This window comes from Aureobasidium namibiae (genome assembly GCF_000721765.1).
Source record: "Aureobasidium namibiae CBS 147.97 unplaced genomic scaffold scaffold_4, whole genome shotgun sequence".
Lineage (NCBI taxonomy): Eukaryota > Fungi > Ascomycota > Dothideomycetes > Dothideales > Saccotheciaceae > Aureobasidium > Aureobasidium namibiae.
Window position 1 is genome coordinate 396966 of NW_013581205.1, and position 20817 is coordinate 417782.

Sequence of the window (20817 nt, forward strand, 5' to 3'; positions counted from 1 at the left end):
CACAAACACTCGAGTCCCCCTCTTTTGACCATCTCGACTGGGAAACCTGATGGGTTGGGGTAGAGTGTTTGATAGCTGCAGTATTCGGTGGATCCCACGAGCGAGACGTGGTCCTTCACAAACATGTGTCTTTCTGCATTGGTGCAAGTGAGAGTGATACGTGATACCCAGAATCTCGATGGAGTGCTGTAGTCTCCCAGAGGTACAGTGTAACAAGAGGGCTGTGGAGAGATATTCAAGGACACAATACTGTGACAAGAGAGCTGTGATAGCAGATGATGAGAAGAGAGTAGTATTGCTTGGCTCTCTCTTGATGTCGCTAAATGTATTTTGGATGCGAAGAACCCTTTGTGGTTACTTCGATGAAGGTATATGCTAGGATGCTAGACATAGACTGTCTGTCCGAGAGACCAGTGTCTCTGTATGGGGCAGTGTACAGGATGTATGATAGACAACTCAAGAAGATGTTGTCTGTAGTGGTTGAAGTGGACAGAGGATTGTGTGCCGGGGGTTCCTGGTCACACGTCATCAGCCCCCTCGAGGTCCACACGGACGGAAGCAGTTCCGTGTTGGTGCGAATCGAAGTCTGAGGGTCGGATTTTCGCTCTTTTTCCGCTTAACAGGTAGAGGCTGGTGCTATGATACGCGAGCCGGTGTGATGTCGTAGCTCTGGTTCTCGATTCTTGCACCCTGCAGCGAGGGCAGGCTCTTCTGGGACTGGTGAAAGCGGCATCTGTTCGTTCCGTAGCCGAAGTCCCTGTTGCGAAGCGAATGCATGCCCTACAACGCTCAAGCTGATGATTTCGCTGTTTCGTGATTCGGTATGATGGATGCGACGAGACTTCAAGGAGCAGCATCTGTCTCCGAGACCCAGGCGTTGATCCTTGCCCGGTTGTCGCTCGAAGTGCTCTCACTCTGTCCATCTACAATTTCGGTGATGCGAGAGTATCTGCCGTGCCTGTCTAGTCCTCTGACGGCATCCTCAGTCAGTGGAAACACGCGGGTAGATGGTCTGCTGGGTCTGGGAGTTGGTGATTTCTTCTCGGCCTCGGTGGCTACATCGAGGAGCCATTGCAGACCACTGGAGAAGAGCATAGCGCGTTCGTCTTGCACGGCAGCAATTTTTGCGTTGCTTTGTAGTAGTTGTCTGGCGAGAGCTTTGGTGTCGTTTGACAGGCCTCGTGTGTTGGTGCCGGCGATGGGGTTTTGAGGCTTGATGAGGTTCTGGTGCGAGGGAAAGACATGGCTGTAGCTGCTTGATCTTGCAAGATGAGGGTGTGTCGAACTTGTCGAGGAAGTGTTGCGCGAGGCTGACGTTGACGACGAGGTGACAGACTCCATTGGTGAGATGCTTGGTGTAGTCATGTTTGATAGTATCTTCTCAACAACTGGACTCCGAGGGATGGATACGTCAAGAGTTGAAGGGAAGAGACAGAGGAACAAGCTGGTGATCAAGAAACAGCGAGAGGCTCAAACTGCATACAGTAGGTACTTCACCCAACCACCATGCCTGCATAAGGGCCAAACCGCAAGCGTGACATTGTCAAAACATCGTCGATGAGCTGAGGTATGCTTCGTCACAGGTGCCCTGTCGTTCTGCCTGTCCAAGGTTTCGCATGGTTACCGAACAAGCCACAATTGCTATGACAGGACCTGAAGCTAGGCAGAGAAGAGGTGTAGGCTAGGTAAAAAGTGGCTTGATGCCTCGATTGGTAAATGCTCTTGATCGAAGATCTCAGGCCGCGATGGGCAAAGATCGTCGATGTCTGCACGCGCGGGCATCTGCAACCACCAGACGCCGTCTACACCTTCCTCAAGGCCTCCGCCATCACTTTCCCTCTGGCAACGCGACAATACCTGCAATTTCTTGTGCCAGGGAACCAATGTCTTTCGCCTTCACCGTCAACCAAGACGATGCAAAACAGAAAAGCGCATGTTACAAAGATCAAATAACAACTCCCAAATGTCCAAGATTCCTCAGTGCGCGCATCGGTATTGTGTACAGTCTGCGGGGACATGTCCGCCGCAAAAGCCGATGATCGATACACCATCTTCGATTCTCACTCCCGAAGCTCTGTTTTGCTGACCTCGCCTATTCTGCGTACGACTCGATAGATCGCATGAACCCGCTAAGACCAACATCATCACTTATACTCACTCCGTCAACATTGATGACGTTTGAAGAAAAGCCATGGAAAAACAGCCATATTTTCAGAATGTTTCCTTTTTGGGGGTCTGTTGCAAAGGACCAATCTGATGAGCCAACGACGTTGATGCGTGACGTGGTGCAAGCAACATGGATTTTCGTTTTCGCAATGGTGATGGTTTTGACAACTCGAGCTGTGTCCCTCTGACCTTCATGACCGGAATATAAGGATATACTCTGGAACTTCATATCGCTACTGCAAAGGGTTTTCTGAAGAGTCCGGAGAAACAACACAAGAACAATCAAAGTGGTATGCGGTCATAGGCACGAGCCTCAGAAGAGCCTCAGAAAACCAACCACCTTTTCCTTTTTGCTTTGGAGGCGTAAAATGGTCTCGGAATACGTTCAGGACCTCACTGCACAATCAAAGTCAATCGCAACTGACACAAAAGCTTCATCTCATGTTGACGCTTACAAGAAGTCACGGACCGAATACAGTACTCGCACGTTGTAGCAATCAAGCAGCTTCAAGCAAAGAGCAGAGTAGAAATCATCAGGACAAGTAAGAGCAGAACAGACTAGAAACCACCAAGTCAGTCAAGTAAGAATGAATCGTTAAAGTTGCAAAAGACGAGCTGGTAATTATTGAAAAGACCAGCTTTCCATGTTTTCATTCTTGATCCTTCATCTTCCATCATCTTTTCTCATCTATAAAGTAAAAAGGGGTATCTCATGCTTTTGTTTGCCCTTCCCAGTAACCATGAACCAAAACTCCTTGCGTAAAATAAAAACCCCATGTGTGGTGAGGAAACATTGACCACCCAAACTCCTTTTGCTCGTCCATAAAACTCCTTTTCCTTCTCTGATCAAACCACCTTGAGAATGCGACTGTTTTGTTGTTGTAGATACAGAAACTCCTCCCATGCAGACACCTTGTTTCCTCCAAATGCAAAAGACATGAAAGTCGTGATGAGAAGTCCATCATCTGAAACCACGACCACAACGAGAACGAGAAGGTGGACCATTGATCTCTTCATGCAGCTGTCTAGCCATCTCCTCATCGGTAAGAATTTGGATAGCATTGGCAGTGGTAGCAGCGGGTCTACCCTCATCTTCGTCTTCGTATGGGTTGATGCGACGTTCGGACTGTTCGGCGATGGGAGATAGAGCGGAGCGTCTGTTGAAGTTGTGGCGACGAGGTTCACCAAGTCTTCTGTATTCGCCGGAAGAAGGTTGTGAGTTGTGATGCTCAGGCTGTGTGGCGCTGGTGTTGTGGTTGACGGTTGAAGAGGACGTGGTGGTCGACGAAGGTCTTGAACGATGAATGCCGCTTCCAAAAAGTCTGCCTGAAAGAGAAGGTCTGTTGTTTGGAATAGGCCCGGTAGTCGAAGAGGTTCTGCCACTCAGAGAAGGTCTGGTGAGTGGAGCAGTTGTGGTGTATATACGAGGTCTGGCCATTCCTGCGGGCATGCGGGCTCCAAAAGGATTGGTGATCGAGAAAAAGCTGTTGGCAGGTGAAGACTTTGTGGCCGCTGAAGATGCCTTGGTAGTGGATGCGGGCTTGGGCGGCGAAGGTGGTCCGGCAGGTTGAGATGAGTTGGGCGGCGAAGGTGGTCCGGCAGGTGGAGGAGAATTGGCAGGCGAAGGAGATCTGAAAAAGCTGTTCATGCCACCAGGAAAGTGTTTGCGGCGTTCGCGACCCTTCTTGGCTCTGTCGCCAGTACTGATGATTGGATCTTCGTCCTCCTCTTCTTCATCTTGTTGAGCTTGACGCTGGCGTTCGACTTCTTCGCGTTGTCTGGCGAGTTTTGCTTGACGATCGCGGAGAGCCTTCTCCCAATATGCCTTGCTGTTGGGTGCAGGCTCAGGTGAGTTGACTTTTGCACGCTTGGGCTGAGGTGCTGCTGTGGGTGGTGCTTCGTCTTCTTCATCGTCTTCGATGGTGCGAGCTCTCTTCTTCTGGAGTGGTCTGGCTGGCGTGATGGTGGACGAAGCAGATTTGTGACGAGATGATCTGGTTCCAGAGATGATGTTTTCTGTCGAGAGAGCGTAGTATGAAACATCCTGAGTCGAAGGCACTGCCGACGAAGACGCAACCGAGGTGCTACGAACACGTTTGGATGGCTTCGAAAGGCGAGGTACAGAGAGAAAGTCGTTGTCGTAGTCGTCGTCGTGGTCGTCGTCGTCGATGGTGATGGCCTTGCGTTTGCCCTTGCGGACTGATGAAAGGCTGCTCGTCTCAGTGGACTGAGCAGGGCTTGACGAAGGCTTGGTGCCTGATGATGGAGTGGCGCCCAAAGAGGTGGCAGCGCGGGTACCACTTTTGGTGCCCTGACCGAGAGCAGAGGTGGTGAGCCCAGAAGCCCGCTTCTTCTCACCGCGATCCTCAAACTTTGAGGCCTCCCGCAGTCTGCGGTTCCACTGAAGCTTCACACCAGAAGCGGTGCGTTCGAAGCCAGCTTCACGCTTCATGCGGGTGGCGACGACCTCGAAGCGCTTCTCTGTGCTGGCGATGGCAGCATACTGAGCCAGGGTGCACACTTCCTTCATGAGCCTGATGCAGGCAGCGTCCTCTTCGGCGGACCAGGCGGTTGACTTGCGGTTGGCGATGACGGGAGCGGGAGCGACCAAGTTCCTGGCTGGTTGCTGGCCTCCTGCCACGCCGCGAACGGGGCGAGCAGGAGCGGCTGCAGGAGCGTACTCGTCGTCGTCCTCGGCATCCTCTTCATCCTCCTCCTGCTCTTCAGGGGCATCCGCGATGGGGATACCCTCCGAAGGGGCCCGCTCTCCTTCACCTTGACCAGTAGCTGCGGAGCCCCAGGCACCCACAGGCTTCTTCATCGCCATCTGACTGGGACGAAGTTCGTCTTCAGATTCGGTCTCCTCCTCCGAGACCTCCTCCTCCGACTCTCTGGCTTCGGGCTGGTCATTCAAGCCCACCAACTCTCGCGTTACTGATACGGGAGACCACCAGCCCAACCTGTGAGAGCGTGGGTGGAAGCCATCCTCGTACCAGGTTGATGGCTGAACGACAGAACAGGGGGCCTCCAAACTGTCAAGGAAGCTAGCGATATCGAGGTCGTGAGCGACCACGGCTTCATTGCCAGTAGGGGCGGGGGGAGGGGAAGGGGAACGGAAGCCTCTTGCGAGGACGGTTCTGGTGCCCTCGAAGACCTCGAAGGCGTCATGCCAACCGTGCAAGTTGGCGGTGGGGTCCATTGTTGTTGTGACGGTGGTGGTGGTGGGTGGAACGAGGTATAAAGGAATACGATGAGACCAGCTCAAGGTATGATGAAGAGATACAAAGAGAAGAACAACAATGAACACACAGAAGGAAGAGGAGGAGAAGGAAAGGACGGAAGAGAGACTCGGGCAGAGTATAGGACCTACCTCGACAATAGCTACGCAGGTCTATAGGGATACAATTCACAATGGCGTTGAATGCACCATTGTCGGAAGCCATTGTGCACAAAAACACTAGTGAAGTCGTCAATGGAGAGCGGCGGTAATAGGATGATAGGACAATGGCCTGATGAACAAGAGCAGGAGAAGGGCATTGTTAGCAGTCAATGAACAATAGACGCGTGAATAGGAGCGCGGTGGATGGTAGGAGGTGTGTGTGGTTGAGTGAGAGCGACGAAAACGTGGGCTCGGAGGAAAAGCAATTGGGCTAGCACTTTGGGCAATGGCAAGCTCATAAGCGTAATGTAGAGAGGAGGCGATGCAGAGAGATGAAGGTGTTGACGAGTACATGTTGAATGGTGACAGGTGAGAGTTTGACAGTATGATGGTATAGATGGAGGACGGCAAAGAAGTAGAGATGGAACGTGCCTGACGTGAGGTCACGATAGGTATTTCAGCGTGTCAGAAGTGTTCAGATGTGGATATAGAAACGCACAGTGCTTCTGAGAAACAGGACAAGATCCACTGAGACAGGTTGTCTCGAGGGGCTTTCTCTGGATTCGTGCTGAAATTGCAAAGTGCTGTGCATTTTTATAGCATGATTATTGCTATGCTTCGTCTTGGGGACGAGACTATGCGTGACAGACTGAAATGCACATACATGATTCACAAGATAGATATGATGTATGGTTGGTTGTAACCTCTACTGATTCCCAACATTTCTAGAGAATCGGAACGATCCTTCCATGCGGGCGCCCAGCAACGGGTAAGAGTCCATCTGCGCACAGCGCGAAAACGACCTTGCTACGGAAAGGCAAAGGACGTCGATAAGTAATGTTGTAAGCTGGCGATGTTTGTAGAAAACAGAAGGAGAGAGCAGCAGGAAAACAGTTTTGTTGTGGCAGGTGCTGGCGGTCTGTGCGGGATGACGGAAGGAGCCGGTGATCTGGATGTCGACCCGGGGGGTCAACTGGCAACATGGACGCAGTCGGCGACGTCTCCAGTTGTTGACATTTGGTTATCCGCGACAAAGGACACCTACTCGATCTCCGCCTACCAACTCGCTATATCACACCAAGTTGTGAATCCAACACAAAAGCCGCCGAATTCGATTTCACTCAAATCATCATCTTCACCGACCAGGGGTAGCTTCATTCACACAACATGGCCGCATTCGCGCCTCACGGAGCCCCCGCCATGGACTACGAAGCCCTGAAAGAGCAATGGAGCGACATCGAGGACAAGGATGGCATCAGATTGAGTTGGAACACCTTCCCCTCGTCGCGCATGGTACGCTGCCCGCCAACCTCCACACCGAGCTCTTTCTAACAGCTTCACTATACAGGAAGCCTCGAGATTGGTCGTCCCCATCGGAGCTCTCTACACACCACTCAAGGAGAAGACCGACACGCCGCTGCTTCAGTATGAGCCCGTTTCTTGCAAACAGCCCTGTCGCGCTGTCTTGAATCCCTTCTGGTACGTCTCACTGCGCATGAGTGACAAGATGCCATGCATACTTACCATCCAACAGCCAAGTCGACATGCGCGCCAGGATATGGATCTGCCCCTTCTGTCTGCAACGCAATGGTCTGCCACCTCACTACAAGGACATCTCCGAGAACGCCATTCCTCCAGAGCTGCACCCCTCGAGCACCACAATCGAGTACAGACTCGCCAGACCCGCCCCCGTTCCCCCGATCTTCGTCTTTGTCGTCGACACATGTCAAGAGGAGGATAGTTTGAAGGCCCTCAAAGACTCGATCATCATGTCGCTCAGCCTGCTACCTCCCAACGCCCTGGTTGGTCTGATCACCTATGGAACCATGGCTCAGGTCCACGAGCTTGGCTACACTGAGTGCGCAAAGTCTTATGTCTTCCGCGGATCCAAGGAATACACTGGCAAGCAGGTCCAGGAGATGCTCGGTCTGATGACTGGTGGTGGCGCAAGACCTGGCATGCCCGCCATGCAGCCCCAGCCCGGCCGTCCCGCTCCCACTGCTCCCATGGGCGCTGCCGCAAGATTCTTGTTGCCCGTTCAGCAGTGCGAGTTCCAGCTCACAAACGCCCTCGAGTCTCTGCAAAGGGACCCTTGGCCTGTCGCTAACGACAAGCGTCCCTTGAGATGTACCGGTGTCGCCTTGAGTGTCGCAACTGGTCTTCTCGAGACTTCGTTCCAGAACGCCGGCGGTCGCATCATGCTCTTCACTGGAGGTGCCGCTACCGAGGGTCCCGGTATGGTTGTCGGTCCCGAACTCAAGGAGCCCATCCGTTCCCACCACGACATTGACAAGGACAACATCAAGTACTACAAGAAGGCCCTCAAGTTCTACGAAACTTTGGCCAAGAGAACTGCTCACAACGGCCACATCATCGACATCTTTGCCGGATGTCTGGACCAGGTTGGTCTCCTGGAGATGAGAAGTCTGGCAAACTCGACTGGTGGCCACATGATCTTGACCGACAGCTTCACATCTTCCATGTACAAGCAGTCGTTCGCTCGTATCTTCGACAAGGACGCCAACGACAACCTTCTGATGGGCTTCAACGCTTCCCTCGAGGTCTTGACCACAAAGGAGCTCAAGGTCACTGGTTTGATAGGACATGCCGTGTCCATGAACAAGAAGTCGGCCAACGTTGGTGAGACCGAATGTGGCATCGGTAACACTTGCTCGTGGAAGATGTGCGGCATCAATCCCAGCTCGAGTTACGGTATCTACTTCGAGATCGCTGGCCAAGGCGGTCCTTCAAACGTGCAACAAGGACCTCAGAAGGGTCTTATGCAATTCCTCACATACTACCAGCACTCTTCTGGCCAGTTCCACCTGCGTGTCACCACTGTTGGTCGCAACATGAGCGGTCCCTCAGGCGACCCGGCCATCGCTCAATCATTCGATCAGGAAGCCGCTGCAGTCCTCATGTCTCGCATTGCAGTCTTCAAGGCCGAGGTCGACGATGGTCCGGATGTGCTCCGCTGGGTTGATCGCATGCTTATCAGGTTGTGCTCTCGCTTCGCAGAGTACCGCAAGGACGACCCGTCATCTTTCCGCCTCGAGAAGAACTTCACCCTCTACCCGCAGTTCATGTTCCACTTGCGTCGTTCGCAGTTCTTGCAAGTCTTCAACAACTCGCCAGATGAGACCGCTTTCTACAGACACGTTCTCAACCACGAGGATGTGTCAAACAGTTTGGTCATGATTCAGCCCACTCTTGACAGCTACAGCTTCGAGCATGAGGGCAGTCAACCCGTCTTGCTCGATTCTACCAGTATTCAGGACCAGACTATTCTTCTTCTTGATACCTTCTTCCACATCCTCATCTTCCACGGTGAGACTATGGCACAATGGCGCAAGGCCGGGTACCAAGACCAAGAAGGCTACGAGAACTTCAGAGAGATGCTCGAGGCGCCCAAGGAGGACGCCAAGGTGAGTTTGATCCATTATCACCGCAAAACATATTTCCATGTACTGACAAATACTTCAGGAACTCATCCAAGACCGTTTCCCTCTGCCTCGTTTCATCGTCTGCGACGCAGGTGGTTCGCAAGCACGTTTCCTTCTCTCCAAGCTCAACCCCTCGACAACACATACCACTGGCGCATACGGTGGCGTCAGCCAGACCGCTCAAACCATCTTCACCGACGATGTGTCACTACAGACCTTTATGGACCATTTGATGAAGTTGGCCGTCAGCGGCAACAGCTAGGTGTAGCAAGTAATCGACATGATGTGATGAGATGAGTGAAGTGTGCGACTGGTAGTAGAGAGGAAGAGAGGAAGACCAGAAAGAATTATTCCAACCATTGTGTTCCAAAAAGACAACTTTTTCCATCAACTCGATACCCAAACGATTTTTTTCCTTGACCAGCCCATTTGAGCTATCAACACTAAGGAAATTCTTGAGTGCACAACAAATCTGATATCCACAGTACAGCCTCTGCCCATGATCAGTACATTCAATCTCTTCTTCTCTTCCCGCCTGATGCGATTGTGATATACGCGCAAAGCGGTAAGAAATGGTACAAAACTCAGAATCTCACAGATATGCTCACAGCGCCACATCTTCGAAGCTGCGGGTAAAGGCTACGAAGACTCAACTGCTAACCTCGTCTGTCACTTGGATCCTGCGTCGATGACAGCTGAATCCGAAGCCTCTCGAAGAAATACCCGTCGCATACTTCCTCGACGATACGATTAAATACGGATGATCGGCTATATTGAATGGACTTACAGCATACCGATGTAGCTTTCTTCTTTTCCTCCCGCTAAAGAGATGGAGCCTCGGGTCCTTTGACCTCTATCTGCACACCTCGTATACCTTCTAGATGGATCGGACTCGTATGGATGCATATAAACTACATGGTTATGCTGGTTGGTCTTGTGCAACGACCCGTCTCGTGACGAATGTTACTTGCATATTGCCCTCGTCTGGGCTTCTCGACAACGAATGGTGTTCTGGTATGTCTCAGTAGCTTTGAGAATGGACTTGCTTGCTCGGATTGCTGGCTGATCGAGGAGTCAGGTTGGGCAATCAGCACTTTTTCTGCTTCAAGTCCATGATCTTCCAGAAACAAGGACTCTGAAGACTCTGAGTCTTTCCTTCTCTTGTTCTCTGTGCTTGCTTTGATGTGTTTCTGCCACTTTCTACTTTTTGTCTTTATAAGCTATTGTCAGGGTGCTACCCTCGCCATTTAATCCAATGCGATCGAATGCATCTTCTGCCATGAATCTTAGAGTTCATATTATATTGCAACTAGATTGTGCTTCATCAAGCCGCTTTAGCTCATCTGGGAGAGCGCCAGACTGAAGTCAACTTCTGTCCTTCTTACACCGTAAGAGTATTCTGGAGGCACTGTGTTCGATCCACAGAAGCGGCATTTGCTTTTTGTATCATGTCTTTTTGTCTCCACCGTGATCTGTTTTGCTCACTCCAACCAGGCAAGGGGCAGTAGGCAAGTGCAGGCTTCTGTATAGGTTAGGTGTTGTTTGCTGGTCAACAAGCCGGTGCAAAACTCCTCTGTTTTTGCCGACTTTTTTGTTTCTTTGTTTCCAAAGCTTTTGCCAACGTTGTGGTGGAAAACAGGAGCGTGCGTGCATTGGCTTTTGACTGCTCTGCTCTGCTCATCGAGATTTTGCTTCTGAGAATCTGCAATACTTCTGTCCCGTGACTGGTTCCCAGAGGCCAGAGAAAGAAGACTGTGAGAGTGATATCAACCATCTCTATCATGACAAGGGAGAGGCTGAGTATTGAATTAGGTGTTGGAGCATAAAGACACGGGTACATAGTGCGGTATCTTGTTTTGAGTAACTTCAGGCATGCAGGCCAGAACCGTCGTTTTACTAGACATGAGTGAGATGTAGTGCAGCAGTCTTCCGCAGCCTCTGAGGATAGAAGCAAGAGTAGACTGCTTGCACGTCATCGAATCCTAGTGTCTGTCAGACTTCCTCAAAAGCCGCCTCTGGTGTTCACCACGCCAGTTCTCACTACTCACCCCATACCAGACGCGATGCGTATGGAACAAAAAAAATCATCATGTAGATAGACCAGTATCGAAAGGAAGCTACAAAAACAAAAGTTGGAGTAGCTGGGAATCGAACCCAGAACCTTCTCCACTCAGTAATGCTCCAAGAGCAATGCTAAGAAGATGTCATACCACTAGACCACAACCCCAATTGCTGAAGTATTTTTGACTATCGTCATCTATATCCAGCATTGTCGATCTCCAATAGCGTCTCCAAGTATCTCACGCCTGCCGATAATGCGTGGAAGAGGAAGCAATCCCATCTCCAGGATGATCTTCTCGAATAGTTTCGAGCTCCTTGACTTAGCATTGCCAATGTAGCAAGCGAAAGCTGGGGCTGACATCAATGAATGCGAGACAGGGTGCTTGAGTGACAGATATAAAAGCATGCTTGATGCTAGATAGTAGTACTGTTATTAGTGATTAAAAAGTGGTTACATACCCCAACAGCCGAACTCCTCCTGCCAATCTCAGTCTCCCAAGTCGTCCTATGAGCCATAGAAGGCACGCCACCAACTCAGATCAAGCCAGGAATGACAGCCTTGCGGTTGCCAACCTTGTCCTTGCCAAATTTCTGAATATACCACCTTCTTCCCTGCAGCGCACGAGGCAACATGGTACTAATCTCATTGATCAAGAATGACCTCGCAGGCGTACAATTCCAGCCTCCGATCATCCAGAAACCCAACCACTCAATCCACTCACAAAGGTAATGAGGAAACAGCACATAGTGAAACAGCCCATTCTTAGGCATCATGTAAAGTTTCTGCACACCATCGATGGGCTTATTGTCTTTCTTGGCTTGCTCCTTTTGGCGACGAAGCGCGGAACGACGGATCTCGCGTAGGTCGTCGTCGTGGAAGATGTTGCCTAGCAGGGCCCAACCCCAGATGACGAGGCCGGCTTGAATCCAGTAGAGGCGGCCGGCCCAGTCATAGACGGTGGTGGGGCCATAGCCGGCGAGCCAGCCGGACAGGCAGAGGGCGTTGGTGAGGTTCCAGGCGAGGGCGGAGACGAAGACCAGAGGGTGGATGGGCGACATGCTGGGGTTGAGGAAGAGCGGGGAGAGGATGGAGCGGTAGAAGTAGTGGATAGACTGCGATGGTCGTGTTAGTCGAGGCTACAAAGATGGCATGGAAGGAAGTCAGACGTAGAGGCCAGCCATGGTCCAGTTGACCCAGGGCAAGGGACCCAGACCGAGCTCAGTGGGCAGCGTCTTCATGTTGTAGAGCAGGGTAATGAAGCCTGGGGCCTCCATGAGAGCCCAGGCCCATTTACCAGGCAGATTGAAGCGCGACTCAACCGACGTCTTGCCTTGGGGGTAGTAGTCGACGAGCCATTGCACTCCAGTCGCGACGGGGAAGAACTTCCAGATGTTGTTGATGATGACCCAATTCTCGCGCGAAGGCGGCAACAGTCCCGGAACGAGCACCATTGCTGTTGTGCTATGTTTGTTATGATGGGGATGATGACTGCCCGTATTGCTTGCACGTTCTTGTCGCGTCAGAGTCTCAGAAGCTCACCTGCACGCACGAGAGCTCCAAACCGTAAATCCCACACACAATGTCGTCATGATTTGTGCTCCGGCGCACCCGCGAACACCATCACATTCAAGGAACCCGTTGCCATCAATCAATCTTTGCTTGCAACTCCATGTCGGCCAACTTCGGTCAGACTTCTGCCACCATGCACTTTGTTGAGTCTTGAGGAATAACCAAGACCCACGGCAGTAAAAGTTGGCGTTTCCGGTATTCTTTCCATCGTCAATTCTTGCTCTATGAAACACTTGCCTCATGTATCAAAAAAGAGTGCCCAGCCTTTGTCCCACTCGGCATCGAGACCCGAGATCCATTCTATTCGCTGATCCCTTCGGTCGGACTTTTCTCAAAAACCGACTCTTGTCTTGCCTTACTCATGCAAAAAGTGGCTTTGCTTGGCCCCATTCACTTGGCAGGGCCCTGACATTCGGGTAAGGCGAACAACCCGGATGTCCATCTTCCGAATGCCTTTGTCAATCGCGTGTCGATCATTCTGGTACCTCAAATACCATCGCCAAGCGCCACTTCCTGTACGACATGCGATGGCTGGAACGGCACTGCATGTGTAGATCTTTTTTTTTCTTCCTTCGGAGAGGTCAGCAGCCGCGATGGCCACAGAGGCGGTGCCAGAGTCTCTAAGCGATGCTGGGTACCTTTTGATTCATAATCAAGTATTCCAAAGAGCAATGCATCTGGAACCTGCTGTAACCGAAGGTAGATCATTCTCCTGTAAGATCGAGACATGATATCGGGAAAGATGCATATGGAAGGATGATTTTGAGGTATATGTACAATTCGCTATGCGTGACGGTCGTCGTCTATGTGGTGATATTATTAAGAAGTCGTGGTCTATTTACAAGAATGTGATCGGCGTGGATATCATTTCCATAGCCGTTGCAATGAGTCTCAAAGACACTCTGCCTCCCTCATTCCGCAACAGCCTTCATCTATACTAGCCATCGTGGGAGATGCGCTACGCCTGAAATCGTTCTGTTGTCCTTGATGGGTACTAAGCAGTTTCTGACACTCAGAAAGCGAACGCTTCCTGGAGTCATTGTGGCTGGTGGTAATTTTGGTATCCGTAAGAACTCGAAGGGTCAACGTTCATCATCTGAAAGTCTGTTGTCGGTAATTGTAGTTGCATCGTCGTTGACATCTGTTGAGGAGGGAACGAGGGCCACATGCTCGATTGTTGCTGGACCGGAGTTGTATCGATAGGTGTAGAGTGCATGCTGTGTCGTGAACCCGAACTCATAGCTTGTTGGCTGTTTGTCGGTAGAATGGGCATGTTATGCGGGGCGAAGGACGGCTCGAATATACTACCGGAATCGTGCCTGAGGTTGTGAGAGGGAGGAGCGACCAATGAATCCATAGACTCATTGCTAAGTGTAGCTTGGGTGAAGAACAGTGCCATGTTCGGCACGGCTTGATTGATGTCCGGAGATCGGAAGGGTGCGAGATTGGCAGTGGCCTCAGGCAATCTGATACCCCACTGGTTCGCAAGTCGATTGATTACCTCCAGACAGCACGAGGCATAACGATGGTTCACAGACATCGTATCGAGATCCTCTGATGTGGGATTAGTGTATTGCCGACAGGATGATGGGGAACAACTTACGCATTGATTGAGTAAGCTGGACTGCTGCGCCTTGAGAAGGAAGATTCATAAGATGGACTGTGCTGGCCGACAGAACAATGGGGCTAACGGCTAGGGACGTTCGTCTTAGTCCGTACATTCCGCGGAGTGCGTTCATAAGTTTAGAGATCTCTGTGGCACAATAGGTCGCTAGCTCGCGGGGAAAGAGTCCGATGTCTGAGAGATCAAGCTTCATAAATGGTCGGAAGAGACTACCAGTGGTCAGCAAAAGTCGACATAAAATGTCTGGGAGGCACCTACTGTAGCACGCAGTGATGATAGTACATGTGAAGCACAATGACGTGGGGCATTGCTGTGTTTTGGAGCTGGAACATCTCGGGCAATTCACTGTACCACGTTTGGTACTGGTGGTATGCTGACGCCAGTCGTCGAGGCGTAAATCTTTCTCTGGGTGCGTAAAGGTTGAGGTTGATATCGTTGATCATCTCAGAGAGTTTGCTCTGGATGCTGTGGAAAAGTAGACACTTCATGGGCTGTATGGCGCTGGGACTGACTGGCAAGTTGGCGTCCTCGTATGGTTGCCAGAACAATGCATCCAGCTTCTCCGAGTTCATAGCTGTCAACCTATTAGCACCGGTTCAACCGTTCCGGATCTGGGAACATACGTTTGTCGATTTCAATCGCGTTCTTAGGGATCGAAGATACTCTGCCCAACGACAGACAACATATCATCTCGCAGTTGAAGACACCCCAGAAAGTCAGCTTCCGGATGTCAATTTCGCTAGACCGCAAGTTTGGTTCTCCTGCAGTGGTCTCTGCTAAGTGGAGACCCATTTCCATAGCAAGGCGCACAGCTCTTCCGACGAGACGAAAGCTGATGTGGTCACGGCCTGCGGATCCCTCTCTTACTGCCATTACTGCGATAGCTTGTACAGCAGTCAGTTCTGCCGCACCGATGTTCTCGGCAAGCCTTTGGGCTTCGCCAAAGAAGTAATCTCCTGCTCTTTCGCGTGCTGCAGGTCGATCAGAGTATTGGCAGGCGACTGAAAGTACCGCGTTGACTAGCATAGCACTACAGTACTTGGTCGAACCCCTTGCCATATCCCTCAAAAAGTGGTCCTTGGAGAAGAAGCAGAAGAAAGGATGACTCCAGCAGAAGTAGAGGTTGAGCAGATGATCCACGAATTCGGCGTCTTGTGGTATACGGAACCAAGATGATGGTGCTTCGGCTGCCGCGCTCTGGCTTCCTGCATCGTTCCATTTCCCGTCGACAGGACTGCGAGACGACTCGTTTCGCGTTGAAGGAGCTTGCGTGTGGAAAGTGGCTCCCGGAGTTCCTGAAGGGCCCGAGAGCTCGGTATCTAATGTTCGTAGTTTTTCGGTATCTCCAGCGTTGATGGCTTCGGCCAAGCAGTCCAATCTCTCACCGCGGCGAAGACTATGGAACAGCGAAGTAGCCTCATTTTCTGGGAGAGCGCACAAGGAGTTGATGACGACATCAAGTGCAGTATTTTTGTTTTGTAGAGATGCTATGTCTTTTCGAAGTGCGCCTTTGCGCCGGTGGTCCGTGTCTTGGTCGTAGCTGCAGTCTGTACGGTAGACCGCCATACAAGTAGAACAGGAAGGAAGGCCTCCATCACACTGTGATACAATTAAATCAGTAAGAGCTTGAATTGCTTGGATGTCGAAGGAATGCGACCGACCTTGCTCTTGCGTTTGCGACATGGGATACAAGCAGAGGAAACGGCTTTTCGCTTTGCGGATTTTGGAGGTGCCATGCTGGCTAATCCGTCGCTTGAACCTTGTTCATCTTTTGGAAGGATCGTTCTTGGGGGCATCACAGGTCAATAGTCGCAATGAGCAAAAAGGTAGCCTTGGAGTGTGAGAACTACAGAATGAAGAAAGAGCAATTGAATTGAGGGAAAGGAAGATGAGACGAGGTAAGCTTGGAAGGAAAAAGTTACGTGGATAGAGGTAAGTAATCAGGAAAGGTAAATTGACAGAAGGAAGGCGCGACGGTGAGTTTATGGAGACACAACTGACTCCGGACAACGTCGCTGAATAAGAACAGTCGGATGCTAAGACTGTGGGAATAAGGGAGGTAAGTTGCGAGGCTTGGCCATGGTTTAGTCAATGGCATACGAATAAGCAGAGCGGGTAGCCTCGACCGTGTGGGATATGCACATCACACATGAAATGCTACCAAACGCACGATCGTCGGTGACAAATATGGAACGAAAAGATGGGACAGTCTCGAAGGGCACGCAACGCTCCCTCTTGGCACGTAGCAGGCGCAAACACTGTTGCTGAACGCAGCTTGGCAGAACCCAGGTTGAATTCGAAGTTGAGGCCGCAGACCTGCTGCGTGTGCAAGGTTGCGTGGGTGTGAGTGGCGTGCAGCGTGGCTTGTCGGCGCCGAGATTGCCGGTTTGCGAATGCTAGGAAATCAGAGACGAAAGATATTCGACTTGGCGCGACGCCGATCCGCCGACTTTTCCATCTTGAGTCCGTTTGCAAACTCCGTACGATATGGCTGTTGCAAATGACGGCTCCACCGGAGAAGAAGCAGCAGCAGCAAAAACTATGTTTGTACTGAATATCGACCAGTGACGCAAGTCTTCGGTACTCGGCCGCAGCCTCGTCAAGCCACTGGTCCATGCGTTCGAGGCTTGTTTGAGTTCAGGCTTGCGATTGAGCTGAAGTGATAGGGCCTCGGTCTGGCTGCTCTCGTGGTTCAACTGAGCCAAGAGGTCACGATACCCACGAGTCGGAGATCTTCCACATTCACTGTGGCTTGAGCCTTGGCCTCTCTGCATATCTTTGCTGTCAGTAACGTCTGATATTCGATGCAGCGTTCTAGGGACACTTCCTTTGCAAGCTCCTTCTCGTACCTTGCGTGCAACTGCGGAAAAGGGCATAGCGACTTGCGGAGAAGAAGAATCCGACACACGGCCCAGATGCTACAACTTCTGGACCATATGGACTGTTAAGGCATAGGGATCTGCTTGCCCTGCGTGCGTACCCGTATGTATTTCGTACCTTGCGTTCATCACGAGTCATATGTGGGTCAACCTCAGGGTTACTGTGACTCTTTTTCTTGGCAGAACGCTGTGCTGTTCAAAGGTTTGCGCCGCGCAGAGTGAAAACCTCTGTCTAGCTTGCCTCTCTTAAGGCCATTCAAGACACATTCTTAGTCACATCACTGCAGTCCACATGCAAACATGGGTCGTGATATCAACCGCAGATGGTGATACACGCATGAAGATATGCTTCCGAGTAAATGGTTGAGCATAATGTGGATCATCTTTTGGTACTCGAGAGTAGAATCTCAGCTCGGAGTGCGCGCCGTTTGCGAGGGAAGGACTACCCGGGGTTGTGACCCAAAACCTCGGTAAACGTCACCTAGAATTTTCTGGTAACTAGCCCGGTGCCAGGTGCCCGGAAATAGAGCGCTGAGACTGTATGTGGTGTACCGTCTTTGTCTCTCCTCGATGTCGCAACTAGCCAGGCGCCTCATACCAGAACTACAACGGCTTTCCAAATCGAGATTAGCAACACCACGACACCAAGCCGTCAAGGATCTTCTATTCAAGACGGTCTTGGTTGTGCTGCGAACAAACGGACGATCCAGCCCAGATCAGATTTACCGAACGCTCGATGCAAGAATGACTCCTCCGCTGCCCAGAGGGCTCGGTGGTGTACCCCACAAGAGCCGCAAGCCCTTGTCTCAACACATCAGGTGCCATCGGTTGACTCTGCATGCACAACATACCGTACATTACCCCTAATCGCTCTCCGGCCAGTGCCGGAAGTTGTTGGCTTTGAACGCTTAATTTGTCCCAAGACCGCATCCGAACAAATGCGCCTACCTGAATTGGATATTCTGCGAGGTCGGGTCCCACCTTTTGTCGCGCGCCGTCGGCTTCGGAGCGCCATCACTATTGGTTGTGGGCGATGCCGCAGCGCTTTGTCCGCCAAACCGTATACCCATCTCTGGCGTCCACATACCAGGTGTGGGGGATGCGGTCGCTGCTACTGGGGGAGGAGCAATATTGGCTCTAGTAGGTAGAGGCGCTGCCAGCGGTGGCCCTGTCCGTGGTGTCGCACGGGGTTGCTGTTGGTTCATCAACGTCTCCTGTTGCTTCTGTTGTCGCAGGTTGGTCTGGTTGGCATTCTGTAGACTCATCTGAGCCATGGATGTGCTCACATCGTCCTCAAGGGATGAAGCCTCCGCGCGTCGTTGGTAGACAAAGTTGCGGCAGTCGTCCCGAAAGCGCGTGACTATACTGGCGAGGTCGTTGTAAAATTTGCGCCCAGTCTCAAGGTTCGATATAATCTCTTTATAAGCCAAAAAAGCATTTTCCAGGTTCTGCAAAGCTTGCTCACGATCCTTTGTGGAAGTGTCCCCCTTTCTTGCTACAGTGAATGAGCTGTTCGCTTGCTGGACACGCTCCAGTAGGTCGTCCTGTTCGGTTCTCTCCGCGTTTATGTCGTTACGGTCGGCGGTATAGTTTTCTAGTCTTTGATCAAAAAAACTTTCAAACTGGATTGCCTCGAGTGTTTGCATTGGATATTCCCTTTCAAGACGCGCGGCTTCGCGCAGAAGGTCAGCGTTAACATCATCTGCCTTGGCCTTTGCTCGAATATTTTCGATTTTACGCTTGCGGCGGTTCTCGAAACGGGCAATGTCATTGAGTACAGCTCGAAGGTTGTTTGCTTCCCTCTCGACTTTGGTGGTCATGGTTGCACGCCGGCTGCTCGGAACGTAGTCTTCAAGATCGCGATCGGTACCAGCGAGTAGTCTGATCAATGCTTCATTGTCCTTCAATTTCTTCTGAACGAGTTTGTCACTGTTGCCGGCTTGTTTGAGATATCCATCAATTTCGGTGACCTGAGAGTAGAGCTTCCGGGACGCCTCGTTTGATGGCGGTCTTGCCCACCTGTCGGTCCCGTACTTGCGTCGCGCGGCATCATCCTCGGCTGACTCTGAGCGGAGCATTTCCACACCTTCCTGATACGTTGCGCGGTCGCTGTTCTTCAGCTTTTCCGTATCGGCCATGGCACTGTGGAGTCTGTAGATACCGTTCATCTGTCTGACCTCCTCAGCATGGCTGGCCACACTCGGAGGAAGGCCAAGTGGCTTCTCGAGAGCCTGCAAAGACCCAGGAAGGCCGATCGACTTCAAGAGCTCGTGTATCTCGACAGTGAGGTTCTCAAGCTCTTGCACAACAGTGTTGTTCACCAAACGATCTCTGCGATCGACGTAGATGCTAGCTGCAACGTGGACCGAGTATGGGACGAGTTTCGAAAAGAGTGGTCTGCCAAGTTCCCCGTGATCCCCAAGCATAGTCAACGGTTCCGAGACTTCCTTGGGCACTCTAGCAGTAACCATGCTCGCTCTGTCGAGCGGTTTGAGCTCAGACTTGGGTGGCACCGGCAGGAGATAGATCATGTCATTGTCTTTCTCAGCTCTCTTGAGATCCTCAGAGACTCGTGCTTTCAGGCCGTTCAAATCGTCCTGAACAGCCTTGTTGACGTATTTGGCCTCGCGCAAAGCCTCATCAGCACACTTTAGACTGTCGCGGAGACGGGCCACCTCTTCGCCATATTTTCTCTTCTCGAGACAGTCGCAAGCAGCACGGTACTGTGCAGCAGCGGCAAAGTGATGATGCTTGGCGTTCATATGATGGATCCATTCGCTACTGACAGAATCGCTCTTGATACCCCAATCACTGGCTTCATTGTAGAAGTCGCTGACCTTAGCAGCGAGCTTTGCGATACTAGCATCTTTGAGACCATCTTTTACAGCCTTTTGCCAGAAACACTCTTGGGCTTGGGCTAGCATGAGGTATTCCAAGCTTTCCAGGGTAGAGGTGTCCATGTCTTCGGGTGGAGAAGTCCTCATGTCTGGAACAATGGTTGTCTTCAGATGTGAAACAACACCAGCAGATAGACAGAAGTAGTTGCAGGCAGCCTTCAGGCCGTCACCAGTGCTTCTATTGGAAGACATGGCCAGTTGGGAATACATGGCGGCCAGGTTGAAGAGGATGTTGGCGAGTTCGAAACGGATGTTGTCTTGAGAGATGGGTCGTTGGGTGTTGTAGCCTAGAGCAGGGTACCAGATGAAGTCTAGACCGATGTCGACAGGGAACTTGGCGCCCATCCAGACGAGCTGAGCGGCGTACTGCTGAAGCTTACGGACACCGCTGGTATGGGGTTCCAGGGCGTGGACGGCGGCATGTCTGAGGTGGTCTATCTGTTCGAGATCTGTAGTGAACATGTCCGGGTGCTGATCGTATTTGGTCGAGATGTATCGCTTGATGGCTTCGGCCATGGACACATTGTGCGTACGGCGGAAGGGGAGATGTAAGATGTTGCTCCTGTTCATGTCAGTGATATGGGCGGAATGAAGCGGGTGACGGGCACAACATACGAAGCCATGGTGAGTGTGTCGGCCTGCGAGGTCGTAGCCTGTAAAGTCGGCGTACGAGGTCGTAGGTGCTAGAGGTGCGCAAAAGATCAAAAGTGTCTTTGCTGTTGATGGCTTGCACGTCATGTGGGAAACTTGTGGCTCAGCCCGACGTGTGGCGCGCGTTGCAGCTCGTTCGTGGGGTCC

At 51.5% G+C, this 20817-nt stretch overlaps 6 protein-coding genes across 6 annotated transcripts; 1 reads left to right on the forward strand and 5 right to left on the reverse strand.

Moving 5' to 3' along the window:
• Positions 1-843: 843 nt before the first annotated feature.
• M436DRAFT_41870 (uncharacterized protein) lies at positions 844-1365 on the reverse strand (the record flags this gene model as incomplete). The annotated part of the gene is made up of 1 exon (XM_013574147.1): positions 844-1365. One exon carries the CDS (start codon positions 1363-1365, stop codon positions 844-846), a length of 522 nt encoding a protein of 173 aa, XP_013429601.1.
• A 1762-nt stretch (positions 1366-3127) lies between these two features.
• On the reverse strand, positions 3128-5365 carry M436DRAFT_61752 (uncharacterized protein; the record flags this gene model as incomplete). The annotated part of the gene is made up of 1 exon (XM_013574209.1): positions 3128-5365. The coding sequence occupies one exon, from the start codon at positions 5363-5365 to the stop codon at positions 3128-3130; it is 2238 nt and encodes a 745-aa protein (XP_013429663.1).
• Positions 5366-6745: 1380 nt separating this feature from the next.
• On the forward strand, positions 6746-9250 carry M436DRAFT_41639 (uncharacterized protein; the record flags this gene model as incomplete). The annotated part of the gene is made up of 4 exons (XM_013574104.1): positions 6746-6838; positions 6894-7024; positions 7080-8970; positions 9029-9250. 4 exons carry the CDS (start codon positions 6746-6748, stop codon positions 9248-9250), a joined length of 2337 nt encoding a protein of 778 aa, XP_013429558.1.
• Positions 9251-11583: 2333 nt separating this feature from the next.
• M436DRAFT_79753 (3-oxo-5-alpha-steroid 4-dehydrogenase) lies at positions 11584-12501 on the reverse strand (the record flags this gene model as incomplete). Its single annotated transcript, XM_013574394.1, has 2 exons — positions 11584-12162; positions 12217-12501. The coding sequence occupies 2 exons, from the start codon at positions 12499-12501 to the stop codon at positions 11584-11586; spliced, it is 864 nt and encodes a 287-aa protein (XP_013429848.1).
• A 1502-nt stretch (positions 12502-14003) lies between these two features.
• Positions 14004-16039, reverse strand: M436DRAFT_13783 (uncharacterized protein; the record flags this gene model as incomplete). The annotated part of the gene is made up of 5 exons (XM_013573921.1): positions 14004-14173; positions 14223-14452; positions 14502-14817; positions 14867-15842; positions 15905-16039. Coding segments are annotated over 5 exons (1827 nt in total), but the record flags the coding sequence as incomplete, so codon positions are not given.
• Positions 16040-18066: 2027 nt separating this feature from the next.
• M436DRAFT_79755 (BRO1-domain-containing protein) lies at positions 18067-20642 on the reverse strand (the record flags this gene model as incomplete). The annotated part of the gene is made up of 2 exons (XM_013574395.1): positions 18067-20581; positions 20635-20642. 2 exons carry the CDS (start codon positions 20640-20642, stop codon positions 18067-18069), a joined length of 2523 nt encoding a protein of 840 aa, XP_013429849.1.
• Between the last annotated feature and the right edge of the window lie 175 nt (positions 20643-20817).